Here is an 18,922-nt window from a genome sequence, read left to right as displayed (position 1 = left end):
ACAAAACATATTATTTTAAACTTGAAAATTACTACTGCACTGAAATAACATATACAAAGCAAAATTGGTTCCTAAATAAAAGGCTATATTGGTTCCTAAATCCAGAAATAGATTTAATTGAATCCATAGTCATTCTGATAGTCTCTCTCAAAACTGATTCTGGTTAGATATTTGCTCTCAATCTTTAGGCTTGTGTTTGATTGTGCTGATCTTTTGACCTGCACCCACTCCCAGACCCCACTCATTCTTAATAAACCCTGATTAGCAATACAACATATTGTTGCTTTCACATTCCTGCCCTGCTATGCTGGAACAAAGTGTTCTTCAAATCACATAAGTTGAAAAGAGCAGTGGGTATGTAGCAGAGAACTTGAGCAGGAATGATTTGAGATGGGAGCTGAGGGATCTAAGAAAGTGCCCTTGAAAGATCAGCTCTATTAATTACATCAGTAAAGGGAAAGGATCATTGGGAAGTGTTTTACAAAGAAACATCAGAATGACATAAAAACACAGAAAAGCTAGCAAGGAGCTTACGTTTATAGAAATAATGGCAGAAAATGTTGGACAGAGTAAAGCACAGACCACAATGAGAAAAATGTTCACAAGATAGAGTGAAATTGTTAGAAATAATACTTGAAGGAAAAGAAAACAAAAATAACACAAATATATAGAATGGAATATAACAAAGAAATTGTCACCAGTGAAGCTGTTGGGCCAAAACGAAAATTGTTAAAGCTTCAACAGTGAATTCAAGGTATATGCAAATGCCTGGATTGATTGCAATCACTAAAGAGGATTGGAGAGGCATTTCATAGAGCATTTTCTCCCTTTTGATTCTTACTTTCTTTAATTTTTAAAATCTTTCCAAGCAGATTAGCTAATTGAGAAGGTGAATTTTGGGATTGGGGTACATTGTGTTAGACTTTGAGATGTGGGCCAGATTTAATGAAGGAGTCTATCCTTTCCCTACCTGTCAACTTTACATATTCCCATGTTAGTCACTTCACGTGTCAGCCATAGCTCAGTAGGCAGCACTTTTAATTCAGTTAAAATGTTCTAGTTTCAAACCACCTCCAAAAGACATAAGCACAAATATCAGGACTGGCACTTTACTTCAGCATTAAGGGAATGCTGCACTGTTGGCAGTGCCAGTTTTCAGATGGTTTCTTAAACAAGGTGCTGGCTGTCCTTTTAGGTGGACGTAAAAAAATTCCAAAGCAATATTTTAAATGAAGAGCCAGGGAATCCTCCATAGAACCCTTGCTAATACTCATCTATAAATGGAAACTGCTAAAGTAGATTACTCAGCCATAATAGCATTTCTGTTTATGGCATATTGTTGTGAAAATTATCACTATGTGCTTCAAAAATTTCAAAAATACTTTTTGGCTTATAAGGTTCTTCAGGGTGTGTAGATGTTGTACAAGAGCCATAGGAAGAAGATTCTTTTTTCTTTCCTTCCCTTAACATTCAAACACTTCCTGAACAACCTGTACAAGAAAGATTATATGCAGCAGTTTCCCTGGAACAAGTCAGTTTTATTTAACTGTTCTTTGATCTTGGAAAGAAGACACTGAAAGCTAGGCTATCCCATCACGTATTTGATTAATTTTAAATAGAAAAGCATTTTCAAATTTTAAAAACTTTATTGAAATATTATTATTGGAAAATGCTAAAAAAAACTGATTTTTTTTTATTTATAAAGGTTTTCCTTAAGTTCATTGGGCACAAGAAATTGCACTTCTCAAAGGAAATTACCGTTAGCTATTTTTGTAGCTTTAAATTCTTCACAAAATTAATTAAAATTAAACATCAAAAGTATGTCAAGAGTCCTGAATATCTTTTAGAAAAGTAGTTCTTCTCTACCGTCAAAAGCTTCAATAAAGCCTCCTCTTCCACCATGCATGCTTGTACATGAGAATTTAGAATTATTAGAATAAAAACACCAAGGTCCATTTAATTCACCCTTAATCATTCTGGTCTTCATATGATACAAAAATGTTGGCGTTTTGATAATCATTGCAATCAGTCTCTATCAATGAGTCTAAAATGGACACAGGGATAAGAGGTCAGGATAACTTTCGATCAAGACTTTCATTGATTTAACTCACCTGTTCCTCCTGAGCGCTCTATACTCATTCCAATTCATCTTCCAAATTGTTCATATATTCTCATTGCAAAAAGCTACGAAGAATGAGGCCATCTAGCTCATCACGGCTCTAGACACTCATTGAAAGAGATATTCAATTAGTCCTATCCCTCTACTCTTCTTCTATTTAGCGTTGCAGTTTTGTGAAATCTTAAATAAAAACAGAAAGTGCTCGAGAAACTCAGCAGGTCTAGCAGCATCTGTGAAGACAGAAACAGAGTTGATGTTTTGAATCCAATATGACCATTTCTCAAAACTGAAAGGAGTTGAAAAATTGTGCTTTCTTGTTTTGTAGACAGAGGGGGAAAGGGAAGGGGAGCAAGTGCAACAGATTGGAAGGCGGGATCGTTAATGGGATTAAGGAGCAAAAGAGATGTAAAATTGGTGTAAATGAAGGCGTGAAAAGGAGAAATTGGGTCCAATCTGCTGAAAGCAAAGTGATCAAGACATAAACAAGACATGACTGTATGAGTGTATGCATGTGTGTGTGTGCATGCACGCAAGAGAGAGAAAAAGAAAGAAAAGGAGAGAATGTATACGTGTGTGTGTCTGTGTGAATGCAGCAAGGACAGGTAGTGAAGAACGTAAGAAAAATCAAGGACACATGTCATGCTTTGCAGTTCTGGAATTTAGTGCATTTCTAGAAGCTGTAAAGTGGAAACTTAGCTGTTCCTCTAGAACTCTGGGGCAGACCCGGGAAGGAAAGTTTGCATGGAGCAAGACAGTTTATTGAGTTGACAAGGATCTGGAAGGTTGGGGTCATTCCTATCAGCAGAGCAGGGGTGCTCCATAAAGCAGTCAACTAGCCTGAGTTTAGTCTCCCCGTGTAAAGTAGACTACATTGTGAGCAGTGAGTACAGTAAACTAGATGGAAAGAAGTAAAGTAAAACACTGATTTAGTTGGAACGTGTGTTTGAGGCCTTGGGCACTAAGGAGAGAGGAGATAAATGGGGAAGTGATACATCTTCTGCAACTACATGAGAAGGCGCAATGGAGCAGTAAGAAAATATTAGGAGTGATGAAGAGTGGGCATGGAGGGCAACAAAGAAACAGTCCCTGTGGAATACTGACAGTGGAGGAGAGGAGGTTATGTGCTTGGTGGTGGCATCTTCCTGGAGGCGGTAGAAACAGCAGAGGATGAATCTTTGAACTCAGAGACTGGTGGTGGAAAGTGACCACCATCTATCGCTGGTGTGGAAGGAGGAGAAGGGGTGAGGGCAGAAATGAAGGAAATGGGCCAGACATGGCTGAGGGCCCTACTGCCCACAATGTGAGGGGATTCTTTGTTGAAGAAAACGGAAGCCATTTAGAGGCAGGTGGCAGGTGGTACTTCTGGAATAGATTAGACCATATCAGGAAAGGATAATATACATGATAAGATTCCTTCATTTCATTAGAGTTAGATTAGATTCAATGGACCAAAATTATATGCCCTTGGACCTGTTCCCTTTAGTTGAAATTCAGGCAAGTTAAACTGGGAGGTAGGCCTGATCATGGCTCAAGGCATAGAGTTACAATTCTAATACAATTCTCATCTCATTTTCAAATCCATCCATACTAAGTTCTGGAATATCCTCCCTAAACCTTTCCATTACATAATCGCTGTCTTGTCCTTTGATGGCCCTTAAAACTGACCTCTTTGACCAAGCATCTCAAAGTGCTTCACAACTAATGAAATACAAAAAAATGTTTAAAAAGATTAAATTATTCAGAGTTGCAAATAACTATTTTGAGTAACTATTGCAGCGATTTCAGTGGAGTATGAATTTTTTTTCAGGTGGTCTTATTATTTCATAGAAAAGTTGCAAAATGATTCCTATCTTATTTGAGATATAAATTACTGTAATTTTCTGATTCTGCAGAAATTAGAAGAAATAATGTCCAAATCATTAACAAAAGGTTATAACAACTCCACTAGTGCAAAGGTATATTAATTTAGCATGATAAATTTAATTGGGCAGTTTTCCATTATAAATACAGAAAAGAAATGACACAATGTATTTGTGAAGATATAAGATTTATAACACAATTACATTGAAACTAACTAATTACCTTTCAATTGATCACTTGAAGCATCGTAGTGTACAAGCCTACCAATAAAGTTCTGGAAAATGGCAGTTGTGTGGATAGGTGCTTGTTGGCCAGCATGTACAAAATGGGCTGAAGGACCTCTTTCCAAGCCTGAAACTTTATGACTCTATATCCTGTTAATAAATGCTAGCCTGTTGGAAATTTGACAGAATTTTTACTTTATTCATTTGATAACTTCAATCTTACTTACAATGCTAAATCACATTTCAAACTAGATGTTCCCTTCAGTATGGATGATTAAGGGTGTTCTAATTGTTGTGTTTAAGATTTTTAAAGAATTTGATAGAGTATCTAAGGATAAACTATTTCCTCTGTTTGTGGAAGAGGGGTGGTGTGAGGAACAGTTCAGAACAAGTGACACAACATTCAGTTAAGAACCAGGGCATTCAACAGTGATGTCAGGAAACACTTTAAGAACACAAAAGCTAGTGGAAATATGGAACTCCCTCTGTCAAAAAGCTATTGAGGCAGTTGGTCAATTGAAAATTTCAAAACTGAGATTGTTAGATTTTGTTATGAAAGAATAATAAAGAATCTGCAATGGGATATAGATATGTAAGTGGCAAAAGTGGAATATCACATGGGAAAATGTAAGATTATGCATGTTGGCTAGAAGAATTCAGCATTGAATATTTTTTAAATGGAGAGACACTGCAGAATGCGACAGCACAGAGGGATATGCTAAGTCCTCATGCATAAGTCACAAAAAGCTAGAACCCAAATTCAGTGGGTAATAGGGAAGGCAGATGAAATATTGGTCTTTACTTTAAAGGGAATGGAGTATAAAAATATGGAGGTTTTGCTATAAACATCCAAAGTGCTAGTTAGGCCACAGCTGGAATACCTTGAACAGTCTTGGGTCCTTTTTTACAAAAGATATACAGGCATTGGAGGTAGTCCGGAGACATTTCACTAGGTTGATGTGAAGGATGGAGGGGTTGGTTAGTGGTTGGTTAGCCTTTAATCATTACAGCTTAGAGGAATGCAAGCTGACCATATTGAAACATACAGGATTCTTAGAAGCCTTGAAAGGGTGAATGTGGAAACTTTGTTTCTGCTTATGGGAGAGCTTAGGACTAAAGAATATCATCCGAGAGTAAAGCGTCACACATTTAAGAGAGAGAGAGAGATGAGGTGGAACTTCTTTCCTCAGAGGGTAGTGATTCTGTGGCATTCTTTATTATAAAGGACTTTAGAGGATGGGGTCATGAAGTATATAAAAGGCTGAAATAGATAGATTTTTAATCTGTGAAGTAATCAAGGGTTATAGGCAAAAGGCAGAAAATGGAGTTGAGCAGTATTAGATCAATTCACTGAAAGGCAAAGCAGACTCTTTGGGCTGAATTGTCTGCTTCTCTTCCTATGACTTAAGGTCTTAATGTTAAGGGATACAGAAATCCATGTAGGGGTATGGAGTCAAGATACAAAGCAGTCTAAGATCTAAGAGAGGTAGAACAGACGATGTCTGAGATACTTCAATTCCAATGTTCTTCATCCGCCATCAAGCTGAGAGACCAACCCTGGTTGAGTAGGGAGTGCAAAAGGAAATGCCTTAGGAAGACACAGCAGCTTCATGAAACTACACTGGTCTATGTAGTATAACTCACATTATATAATGCCTTTACCACAATAAAATGTTCCAAAGTATTTTACAGTAGTGTTCTGAAACAAAATTTAACACTGAGTTCCATAAAATATTTGGTCAAAGACATAGTAGTTAGTAATGTCTTAAAGGAAGGAAAAGGGGCAGAGACCTAAGTGGAGGAAATGATAGAACTAACAGCTTAAGCATCTTGTGACATCTCTGGTAATGTTGAAGCAATTAAAACTGAAATGCTCAAGAGACCAGAATTTTTAGCATGCAGAGATTGGTGCAGGGTGTGGGGGAGGGTGATGGAAGGGCAGAAGGTGAGGATTCAATTGTGCACTAGCACTGAAGGCGATTACACAGAGAGGGAGAGAAGAGACCATTGGAAGAATTTGGAAAGAAGAATCAGAAATTTAAGATTGAGGTTCTGCTTGAATAGAACCTTATGTAGATCAGCAAGCACATGGATGATGAGTGACCAGATATTGGTTAAAGTTAAAGCATAGACAGCATAGCATTTAATGTCCATAGGATATGGAAGGACTACCTATAGTGCATTAGAATAATCAAATCTACAAGTAACAAAGAAATAGATGAAGGTTTCAGTAGAAAATAAGCTGAGGAAATGTCAGAGGCAAATGACATTAGAGAGGTGGATATGGTCGATTTCAGTGATGGATGTGCAGGAAACTCATTCTTGGAGTCTGATATAGATCAAGTATGCAAGCAGTCTGGTTAGCCAACAGACAGTTGCTACAGAGAAGAATAGATTTGGTGCCAAGGAAGTGAAGCGGACGAAAGATAAATGACAGAAATGGGAACTAAACACTAACAGCAAAATATAATAAGTTATAGACATGTCTCTGCAGTCACACAGTCAATGCGTAAGATCTAAGTTCTCACCATGTTTTACTGAGAATACTGGTGAATAACCAGGAGAAGTAGAAGTAATGAACATCCTATTCTCAGCAAAGTAGACCTGAGAACCCTGGGGCAAGGTCAAAATATTTACAATTATCTTCAGCCAATGGATGGTCACAATCCACCACCTCATGAAATCCCTACTTTCAGTGATGCTGATTATCAGCCAATTCACATCAGCAAAGCCTGTGGGTATCAATAACATGATAACCATGTGGAGTAAGCCTTGCAAGGCAAAACTAGCTGCACTATCTTTATCAAAGTATTTCAGTGAAGTTACAATAGTGATGTCTATCCTTTCATGTTGAAGATTGCTCAGGAGTGTCCTGTCCTCAAAAAAGCAGATCGAATGTAATGCTATTAATTGCTGTCCTTTTCATCATCTTCAAGGTTAGGAAAGGAGGCATGAATACTCACATCATGGATTCACATGTATCAATTCCAGTAAGATAGCCGTGGAGTAGGGCTTATGAGCCCAGGGTTTGTCCTTTCTGTCCACTATTTTTGTTTATTTTCCTTTTCTCTCTCTTTTCTGGTTTTCTTTTCTCTTTTATTTTGTTTACCTCTTTTTGAAGAGCTTGGTTGTAGCAACAGCATCAGTGGCAGCAAGTAGGCCTAGCGCGGACTTATGATTGTGGAGGCGAGTTTCGGCCCAGTATGATACTTTCGGCATCGGCAATGACTGCATTGGTAAGGTAGGACCGAAGTAGGCTCATTGGCAGTGTCAGATTAGAGTTTGTGCCAGTGCAGCATTGGTGGTGTCTGTATTGGTGAGATCCGGTGAGGACTCAGAGTGGGAAGGGTGTCGGTGGAGGCGAGATGGCACTGAAGAGTGGTGATTCCTTCCAGTGATAGCAATGCAGAGAAGGGATTCATGCCTGGCCACCAGGCCCCTGGCCCATAGAGAAACACTTAACAAGGAGGACTGTAAAGTTGAACACTTTTTCTTTATTTCTTTATTCTTCAGCCTTTATATTCTATGTTTTAGTTTATTTTTCTGTGCTTTAAGATGGCAACAGAGAGAGGTGACAATACTTTTCACTGTATTTTGTAACAAAATACATGTGGCAATAAATAAATTTTAGAATATAAACTGACGAGTGAATTGCTGTAAATTTTGCTACAACCATGATCTACACATAGATATAAAAGTCCAGTGTCAGATAGGAGTTCTTTCAACTTTGAAGAAACATTTGGCCAACTATGACAAAAAATAAGCAATACTAAGATTATTCCTTGATGTATATCAAAGTCACCAATGGTTGGAATATGCCATAAAGTGTGTTAATTATGATTGTCAGAAACCAACTGGTGCAACACCAACACTCAACATCCACTCTAACATCCATTCTGTATCATCAATATTATAGCTACCTTTGACAGCGCCTCCCAGTCTATGACCTTGACCATCACAAAGGACAAGATTAGCAAGATCAATGGAACACTTTCATCTCCAAACCATTAAAATGCTCACCTAGAATTACCTAACATTATTACAAGTGCCTTGTCAGTATTAGAAAGTACCCTGGATCAAGGAGAACACAATTTCAGGGCACTTTATTGATGGCAGTAAAAATATGGTTTTATAAGCATCACCTGCAAACATTAAATATGGTTTTAAACTTAACCTGTTGAGAAATTAGGCAACTTTTAAAAGACCTTAAAGCCCAATATACAAAATATTTAAGCAGAAATGTTTGTGTGAGAGAAGAAGGAATTTTCTTTTTAAGGCATCATCCACATCCTTAGAATATCCCAAAACGCTTTTTAGCCAATAACGTACTTTAAAAAGCAGTAATTGTACTCAATCGTTTAAAAAATAGCACACAAGTTGAATTGTCTTACGTCGATAGCAGGTTTGTCGAACAAGGAAACAATGTAAGTTGCAAGTAATCTGACTATTTAGGGAGCATAAACTACAGCTAACTAATGACCGCATTGGGAAACTGCACGCATTGTCTAAAACTGTATTGTATGCTGTAATTAAGAACCGATATTTTTAAAAATGAAACAATAATGTCAGATAATCGATGTTTTTGAAATATTGGTACTGATAATGAACACTAGATAGTTAGTAAGCGACTCAGTCAAATGTATATTTAATAAACAAAAGCAACACTAAACCGTGACAATAGGAACATTGCCACGATTCGCCTGTTAAGATTTGCTAAAACGAGGAGATTGATTGCAATTCCATTAAAACATTACTGTAAAACATATTCTTTTGTCAATATTGCATGTCGAGCTAAAAGTCGGTGGAAAGTTTCATCTTACAAAATTGGGCACCTTTTAAATTGCAGAGAAAGGCGTACTATCAAAGCGTTTACTCCAAATTTGTAATTAATACGACTCGCTTCCCAATTTATACACTAACAGAGCGTCCTGGAGTTAATTTAACCTTTAAAAAAGATTGAAAGGAATTTCCTTCGAACATACATATTTTTTTCAACAGAATCTCTTTTACATTAACGGGCCCTCCGCCACTTTTCAAGTATTTGTGAAATATTCACTGCATGTTCTTTAACAATTGAAACGCACTTCTTGAATCACTCTCAACGGAATATATCTTTAGCAAATTCACCTTCATCTTTAAGAAGTAGGATTTTGGGTGTGTTTTCATGGGCTCAATCCTTAAAAAAAAATGTAAACCAGTCTTACCTGAATTTGACAAATAGTAAAGCTGAATTATCAATATTGCTAATAAATCCATGACTGGATTCCCGGAGCTCCCAATCACCTTCACATCGCTGTCTTTTCTTCTTCCGTTACTCCTAAGACTGAACGATTTAGATCACTTGCTCTCCGTGTGGCGGAGTCCTCGTTGACAGCTGTTAACGAACAATTTAAATATTGCGATCGAGGGGATCAAAAGTCTCGCTGATTATTCCCAAATCCAGTTCAAATAAGGCGGATTCGGGGTTACTCAATGCTAGGGAGTCGATGGCTGTTCCTTTTTCCTGTTTCCTGTGGGAATCGGAGTGCAGGAGGCAGGAGTTGCAGCTTACACACACATACATATACTCTGACAGGAGAACTATCAACAGCGACCAGGAAGACTATCGATAAAATTTGTAAATATTGCTCTACGAAACTTTAGACAGGAGGTGTATTATTTAACACAAAACCGAAGGATCATCCAGGTTTCATTAAAACAGCGGCTTCACCTTCAAGAGTGAAAAAAAATGAGAAATACTCGAAACATCGCCCACTCACAAAAACGTATGAATATAGTTTTAACTTGAAAATACTGTTCGGTTTTCAAACAACAAAAAACTTTCACGGATGCTTTACTTTGGCCGGACAAGAGCTTGACCAAAACTTTTAAAATGAAAGTATGTTGCATGCTCGGTCATCGTGCTGCCCTTGCAACTTCCAAACCACCACCCTTTTTGTACTCAAGCGTGAATGGGATACATGGATGGGAGAAGCAAAAGAATTTAAGTAAGGCAAAAAGCACCAGTAAGAATCTTGACCACGTTGTATTTGATTCTGGTCAATCTTGTTCGACAAACGGATCTATTCAATTATTCTTCGCTATCCTCAAGTAAAGAAAGACATTTCGAATCATGTAATCATTTTTAGTTCAGACGCAGCCCATTGCAAGTTGCTGATGCAAGTCGTAATGTAAACTTGCTGATAACTATACCAGCTGGCATCCTTATCTTCACTGTAAAAAAGAACAGATTTTCTTTGCAAACGTTTGGGAGTAATTTCTAGTTGCCTCCTCCAACTATTATCACATAAATGACCATTTAAATAGATAAATAAAAAAAGTAGTGTTCTTGTAGACAAGTTGTTTATACCAAATTAAGCAAGACCTGGTCAGTGTCAAGATTAGTGGTGCTGGAAAAGCACAGCAGGTCAGGCAGCATCCGAGGAGCAGGAAAATTGATGTTTCGGTCAATGTCCAGTTTGGGGCTAAGTGAAAACTAACATTTGAGCTGAACAAGTGCCAGGCAATGACCATCTCCAACAAGAGATAAGCTAACTATCAACCTTGATATTCAGTAGCGTTACCATCATTGATTCCTCTACCAACATTTTGGGGATTACCATTGAACAGCAGACTACTCACACTGATTCCTGGGCCTGACTAGAAGCAGCCGCTTACCCTGGAAACATGGGAGACGCACAGGCCTTCGGGTGAGACTCAAACAACATGGTTTCAAGGCCCCTTTACTCAGCATATTAATGGAAAATGTAAAAATCACCGAAAATCAGCTGGGCAGACCTAAAGATAGATTCACCTATCAAAGAAAATTGACAACCTGCTGTGTGCGCTGTTTTATACAGACAAGGTTCACCTGACTGTACTTTACAAGCTGAGGGTTTCTCAATTAACTGGGCGGACTACCAGGCATCCTCGGGCAAGGTAAAGTGTGGAGGTATCTGCCTCCTAACACCTCTTGGTGCTGAGACATGACAACCCTGGTGAGTCACTGCTGCCCCTACAATATCTAACGGTAAGGGACTGTCCCTACTCCCTGCCACAGGTATGACCTGACCTGACCGCAGTTTGCATCCCACCCTATGTAAAAGTGAAGAGTGCACTTGATAAGATATACCCCATCACAGGTAGCCTTGAGATGGAATAGCCCAAGGCCTTATTCATCATAGTTGATGACATCAACCATGTCAACCTAAAGAGTGTGCTACCAAGATACCATCAACACATTTGCTGTCATACTAGAAGCCCAAACACCCTGGACCATTGCTACACAACCATCAAAGATGCCTACTGCTCCATTCCCTGCCTGAACTTTGGCAAATCAGACCATAAGACTGCATTCCTTCTCCCAGCTTACAAGCAGAAATTGAAGCATGAGGATCTGGTACAGAAAGTTGTACAGTGCTGATCTGAGGTAATGGATGACCTTCGAAATACCTGCTTGGAATCAGTGGACTTTTCCATATTCGAGAACTCAGCAGTCAACGTAAATGAGTATGCCATTACCATTAGACTTCATTAGTATGTGTGTACAGGACAGCATACCAAAGAAGTTAATCTGAGTGTTTCTCAACTGGCTGTGCACTCAGATTCTACATAGGCCAATTGGTGGAAGTATTTGCAGACATCTTTAAACTCTCCTTACTCTGATGTGAGTTTCCACCTGTTTCAAGATGACCACCATCACCCCGGTGCCAAAACAAATCATGTAGCATGCCTTAATGACTACCATCTGGTGATCCATCATTATGAAGTGCTTCGAGAGGTCAGTAATGGCACACATCAACCCCAGCCTCCGAGATTGCCCTAATTCACTATAATTTGTCTACCATCACAACAGGTTCATAGCAGATGCCATCTCCCTAGCCCTACACTCATCCCTGGAACACCTGGATAACAAGGACACCTAAGTCAGACTCCTAATTATTGATTTTAGCTCCACCTTCAACACTATAATTCTGACCAAACTCATCTTCAAACTAGACACCTAGGACTCTGCTTTCTCCTTTGCAGCTGGATCCTCAACCTGCTGACCCACAGATAGCACTCTGTAAGGTTTGGCTACAATATCTTCTCCATGATAATCCTCAACACTGGTGCCCCACAAGGCTGCATACTCAGCCCCTTACTATATTTGCAATTATAGAATTCCCTACATTGTGGAAACAGGCCCTTCATGTAGGTTTGCTTGCTGAGTTGAAAGGTTCATTTTCAGATGTTTCACATCATACTAGGTAACATCTTCAGTGAGGCTCTGAATGAAGCCCTGCTAATGATTTATGCTTTCTATTTATGTTTGGGTTTCTTATGTCATTTCCTGTGGTGATGTCATTTCCTCTTTTTTCTCATGGGTGGTAAATGGGGTCCACGTCAATGTGTTTGTTGATAAGAGTTCTGGTTGGAATGCCATGCCTCTAGGAATTCTTGTGTGTCTCTCTGTTTGGCTTGTCCTAGGATGGATGTGTTGTCCCAGTCGAAATGGTGTGCTTCCTTATTTGTATGTAAGGATACTAATGAGAGAGGGTCATGTTGTTTTGTGGCTAGTTGATGTTCATGTATCCTGGAAATGACATCACCAACCCAAAGAAACCCAAACATATTAACAGAAAGCAGGAATCATCAGCAGTGCTTCGTCCGGAGGCTCACCGAAGACATTACCTGGTATGGTGACGAAACGAACCTTCCAACTAAATGAGCAAACCTATATCCAGAACCTCAACCTGAGCTACAAATCTTCTCAAAACTTGCTAATAGGCCCTTCAGCCCAACAAGTCCACAACAACCCTCCGAGGGGTATCCCACCCTGTTACTCAACTTTTACCTCTGACTAATATATCTAACTTACACATCCCTGAACACGAGAGGCAATTTAGCATGGGTAACTTACCTAATCTGCAAATCTTTAGATTGTGGAGAAAACCAGACCACTCAGAGGAAACATGCAGACATGAGGAGAATGTACAAACTCCACACAGTTGCACAATGGAATCGAACCCAGGTCCCTGGTGGTGGGAGGCAGCAGTGCTAACCACAGAATCACCAGGGGTGGAAATTACAGAATGTTGTGAATGCAGCCCATTCATTCATGCAAACCAGCCATCCATCAATCGAATCTGTCTATACTTCCCACTGCCTGAGAAAAGCAGACAACATAATCAAAAACCCCTCCCATCCCAGCAATATACTCTTAAACCCTTTTCCATTGGGCAGAAGATGCAAAGTTTGAAAATTTGTGCCAACAGATTCAAAAATACTGCTTTCAATCTTTTGAATGGACGTGTAATATATTTGAGTTGTTCTTTCTCTGCACTTTATCTATAGTAATAACACTATATTCTGCATTCTGTTCTATTACCCTGGTTTATTTGTGTAGGGTATGATTTGCCTGGATAGGATGTAACAATACTTTTCACTGTATCTCAATACATGTGACAATAATAAACAAAATCAGAAGCTGAACTGGACTAGCCAGATAAATACAATGGCTACAAGTGCAAGGCTAGGAATCCTGCAGCAAGTGACTCACCTCCTGATTCCTCAAAGCCTGTCCTGAAAGGCACATGTCATAAGTGTGATGGAATACTTCCACTTGTCTGGTTGAGTGCAGTTGTAACAACACTCAGGAAACTTGACACCATCCAGACCAAAACATCCCATTTGATTGGCACCATATTAATAAACATTTAATCCCTCCACTACCAAGGCTCTGTAGGAGCCATCTACAAAATTCATTGCAGATTTTCACTAAGGTTCCTTAGATAACACCTTCTAAACTGATGACCACTACCATCTAGAAGTGCAGCAGATACCCGGGAACACAACAACCTGCATACCCATCCAAGCCATTCACCATCCTGACTTGGATTTTAATTGCTGTTTGTTCAGTGTCGCTAGGTCGAAATCCTGGAACTCTCTTTGTAAAGTCGTGTGGGTCTTTTTAAACAAAATGGACTGCAGCAGTTCAAGAAGGAAGCTCACACCAGCTTCTCAAGTGCAATTAAGAATGGGTAATAAATGCTGGTCTAGGCAGTGATGGCCACATTCTATGCATGAATAAAAAAAAGAGGAAGTTGAAATTATTTTCATTCAAAACCAAGGAGTAATCAAGCATTTTTAACTAAATATCATTAGTTACATTTATTAAAAGAGGAAGCAATTTTTGAGAAGCTTCTTTTATCTCTTCCTGCTAAGTCATTAGTTGAATGGTGCTGCCATCTGAAGGCTTCAGAGCACAAATAATCATACTGAGTGTAGCACTTGTTTAGCTAGAATTCAGCTAATGTCAACTACAGAGATAGTGGATGTCTGGTAACAATATTCCAAGAAATCTTAGATTAGGAAATTGCCAATGTAATATCCATATTCAAGAAAGGAGGGAGATAAAAAAAAGGTAACTATAGGCCCATTAGCTTAACGTCTCCCATTCAAAAATGCCAGAATATAGTATACAGGATGTAACAACAAAGCATTTAGAAATACATAATAAAATCAAGCAGAGTTAGAATGGCTTGATGATACATACCTGACAAATTTATTCAACTTCTTTCAGGAGGTAAGACAAGAACAATAGATAAGGGAGAACTAGTTGATGTAATATATTTGGACTTCCAAAGGCATTTGATAAATACTATTAAATAAGATGACAGTTCATGGTGTTGTAGATAATATATTAACATGGATACAGGATTGGCTAACTAATAGAAGACCAATATTTGTGATAAGGATGTCATTTTCAAATGATAACCTGTAGCTAGCGGAGCGCCACACCGGAATACCAAGTGAATGTCCTGTTGCCAAATTTATGGATGACAAAAATAAGTGGGAAGACAAGTAGTGAGGATAACACAAATAGTCTACAAAGGGACATAGTGAGGTTAAGTGAATGAGCAAAACGTAGTAGCTGGATTCACGGATGGGAAATTGTGAGGTTATGTACTTTGGCACAAAGAACACAAGTGCTGAATATTATGTAAATTGACAAAGACTGCAGAATGTTGCCTTACAGAGGGACTTGGGGATCCCTGCGCATAAATCACAAAAAGCTAGCATCCAAGTTCAGTAGGTAATAGGGAATACACATAGTAACATAGAAAATGGAAACAGTAGGCTATTTGATCCTTCAAGCCTAATCTGCCACTCATTACAATCATGACAGATTATCCAATTCAATTTCCAGTTCCTGCTTTTCTCATACATTTTAATCCCCTAGTCCCATGTGTTATATCCAACTCCTTGAAATCATAAAATGTTTTACAGTTGACTGCTTTCTTTGGGAGTGAATTACACATCTTAGTTGTAAATGGTTTACCCCTATCCTTGGAGTGTGTCTCCTGGTTCTGGGCTCCCCCACCTCTTTGCCCTCATCCCTTGGGGAACCACACTTCCTGCATCTACCTTGTCTAGTCCGATTTTAGAATTTTATAGGTTTCAGTGAGATACCTCCACATTCATCTGAACTCCAGTCAATATAATTCTAATTGATTCAACCTCTCCTCAAACTCGGTCCCCACCATTTCAGGAATCGGTCTGGCAAACCTATGCTGCACTCCCTCTATAGCAAGCTAATCATTCCTCAGATAAGAAAGCCAAAACTGCACACAATATTCCAGGTATAGTCTCACCAAGGCTCTACATAATTGCAGCAACACATCACATGAACCCTCTCACTATGAAGGTGAACATGTCATTTGCCAACAGCTGCATGTGCATGCATTACTTCAGCAAGTGGGGGACGAGGACATCCAGGTCTCATTGTATGGGTCCCTCCCTCAATTTATAGCCACTCAGGTAATATTCTGCCTTCCTGTGTATGCAAGGAAATAATAATGTCTTCCTGTCTTTACTACCATATGGACTTTTGATCTATTTAAAAGGCAGTGGAGCATAAAAAGGTCTTGCTAAACAAGGCATTGGCATCAGACTACACTAATACTGTGAATAATTCAGGTCCTTTTATTGAAGGAAAGATATTCGGCGATTGAAGAGAGGCTCAAAAACGTTCATTAGATTGATTCCAGGTATAGAAGGATTTTGGAGAGGACAGGCTGAGCAGATTGGGCTTTTGAAGATTGAGAGGAAACCTTATTAAGGGGCTTGACAGAGTAGATGCAGAAAAACTGCTTCCATTTGTGGGATAGTCTAGATCTAAAGTCACAATATCAGAGTAAGGGGTCACACATTTTCTTCCTGAGGGTGGTCAATCTGTAGAATCTTTTACTAAGGAGGATTGCCAAGACCAGGTCATTAAGTATATTCAAGGCTGAGATAGATTTTAAATCAGTAACGGTATCAAGAGTTTTGGGGAAATGGCAGGCTAACAGAATTGAAGGTTATCAAATCAGCCATGAATATGTGGTGGAGCAGATTCAATGGGCCTACATCTGCTTCTATGTATAATTTTATAACTTATCTTCAAGAAATACTATTGTACAAAAGTAACCTGAACAGTTCTGCAAATATTACATTGCTGAATGCCACCCATCATCTACATGGTCTGTACTAAGCAAGTAATTAGCTCTGGTGTACAAAGGACCAGAGGCATCTCATCATCCTTTTTGCAGAGAGTCATAACCATGAGTGTTTGATGAATTGTTTTTCTTCTGATTAATGATACATGAATACTGACATTTTGATGTCAGTAGAAAAGAAATTATGATATTGGCTTCTTCATTTCATATCATTGAAGAAAATGTGAATTCACACCCCACTTTTCTTGCTGTGATCCTGATTTCCTGAAGAGCTCAGTAATGTTTAAGATTACTGGTATATATCTTTAATATAGTGCATTATCTCCCATCTTGCTTGACCTATTTGTTGTCTTTGATACAGTTGATCACACCATTCTGCATCACAACTTCTCTTTTGTTCGATTAGTGGACCTGCTCGTGTTCTATCCCTATCCACACGATCAAAATCAAAGAACCTCCAGTGATGGCTGATTTTCTCTGCATCATTAGCTCTGAAGCCCCCAAAATGCTGTCATAGACTCCCTCCTCTTCATGCTACCCCTTACTGACAATCCACTGATAGTTTCCATATGCACATTGCTGATATTCATCTTTACTTCACCACTATCACTCTTGAAACCTCTGATTGATGGCTGACAGCATTATTATTTTTAGAAAAAGATAAAGTGATGAAATGTGTTTTTAAAAAAAGCACTTCCCAAAATAAATCCATAATTGTTCCAATTATTTTCACTGGACTTTTGAAATAGCACAAGAATAGATTTAAATTGTCAGTGCACAATAAAACAAATTCACAAAAGTAAATTGCAGTCATTAACAAATTCAGAGATGTTGAATACATATGCAATTCAAATGCTGTTTGATATATTTAATTGGAAATTAAAGAACTGATGAGACAAAATCCCCTATTACATGAAAAAGAGTAGTTTCTGTTGTCCAACAAGTCCCTTCTCAAATTCCTTAATACAAAGACAGGTGCATGCAAAGTGCAACACAGAAGCAGTCTTAACCATATCATCAACTACCTTCCAAGGCAGCAAATAGTTTTTATGAAGTACTTATATCATTGGCTCAAAGTAACCACGAGGCGGAATTCAGCTAATGGCTTCCTCTTATTGTACTGCTAGCTTAACTATTTTGTTTCCAAGTATTTCAAAAACATGAGCCTGTCTAATTGTTTGATTAATATGGAAAGCGTTGGTCTTGTTTCTAAGCTTGATCATACACCTTACAATCTCGGATTATATTTCCCCAGGATCTAGAAGCTCATGGAGTTCAGGTTCAAACTTATATAAAACAAAATATACTAGAACAATGTTTTATTGTTGGTGCTGAGAACCTACGTGCAATAAATACTTTCAATAAAAGATCAGATACTGGGCAAAATAAAAATGGAAAAAATACAACTGTGGTATAAGAAATGATTATGCAACTATAAAGTATCAGCTTATCCTCTTCTGAAAATTTCTCAATTGAAAAAAACCAATAAAAAATTCTTTAATGTCCTTCCAGATTAGTCAGGAAGAAGTTTAGGTCAATTTCTGCTGTTTTGAAGAGCCTCTTGAAGCATTTTGTTGAACTCTGCAAGTTGTTTAGCCACATTCTTCACCACTGGCTGGTAGTCACTCTCTATACCCTTTGTAGCAATGACTGTTAAATAGAGTTAAGGAAATAACATAATTGTAACTTACAGTTTACAGAAGCGAGTTAGAATTATGAGACACCTACAGTTAATGTATTCAGTGATGTAATCTAAAAATGTTAGAGAATCATTTTAATTCATGTCCCCGAATGCAGGAATTTGGCATGCCTGTATTAGCTGAAAGTTATCTAGTGTAGTCCCATTTTACAGATCTCAGTCCTCAATCCTATAGCTTACGGCATTTGAAGTAATTGCCAAAGTATTTTTTAAATATGATGAGGGTTTCTGCATTTTCTACACTTATAGTTAGTGAGATCCAAATATCCCATTAGCTGGTGAGTGAAAACCTTTACCTTCAAATCATCTCAAGCCTTCTACCATGTTCTGTGGTCAAGGGGATAGTTCTTTCCAATCAACTCTTAAGTCCCTCATAATTTTATACCTCTCAATTAAATTTCCCCTTAGATCCTTCTCTTCCAAAGAAAACAATGTCAGTATATCTCCTCTTGTAAATATAATTCTCCAGTATTAGTAATATTCTGAGACATTTCATCTGTACCTTTTCTATACCCAGAACTCTTGTTGCAGTGTAACAAATGTTTTCACGCAGTTCTCG

At 38.4% G+C, this 18,922-nt stretch overlaps 2 protein-coding genes across 3 annotated transcripts in view; both read right to left on the bottom strand.

Moving 5' to 3' along the window:
- Positions 1-9,946, bottom strand: part of tek (TEK tyrosine kinase, endothelial) — a 121,087-nt gene extending 111,141 nt beyond the window's left edge. Inside the window, exon 1 of the mRNA XM_043717289.1 lies at positions 9,408-9,946. Coding sequence (XP_043573224.1) covers positions 9,408-9,459 — 52 coding nt within the window. The 5' untranslated portion in view covers positions 9,460-9,946. The remainder of the gene's footprint in view (positions 1-9,407) is intronic.
- A 7,560-nt stretch (positions 9,947-17,506) lies between these two features.
- ift74 (intraflagellar transport 74) overlaps positions 17,507-18,922 on the bottom strand; it is a 115,535-nt gene continuing 114,119 nt past the window's right edge. For both annotated transcript variants that reach the window (XM_043717227.1, XM_043717238.1), the window contains one exon: positions 17,507-18,314. In XM_043717227.1, coding sequence (XP_043573162.1) covers positions 18,199-18,314 — 116 coding nt within the window. In that variant the 3' untranslated portion in view covers positions 17,507-18,198. The remainder of the gene's footprint in view (positions 18,315-18,922) is intronic.

The sequence above is a fragment of the Chiloscyllium plagiosum genome, chromosome 2 (genome assembly GCF_004010195.1).
Source record: "Chiloscyllium plagiosum isolate BGI_BamShark_2017 chromosome 2, ASM401019v2, whole genome shotgun sequence".
NCBI lineage: Eukaryota > Metazoa > Chordata > Chondrichthyes > Orectolobiformes > Hemiscylliidae > Chiloscyllium > Chiloscyllium plagiosum.
The sequence above is the reverse complement of the archived record's forward strand: the minus strand, read 5'-3'. Positions and strand labels throughout refer to the sequence as shown.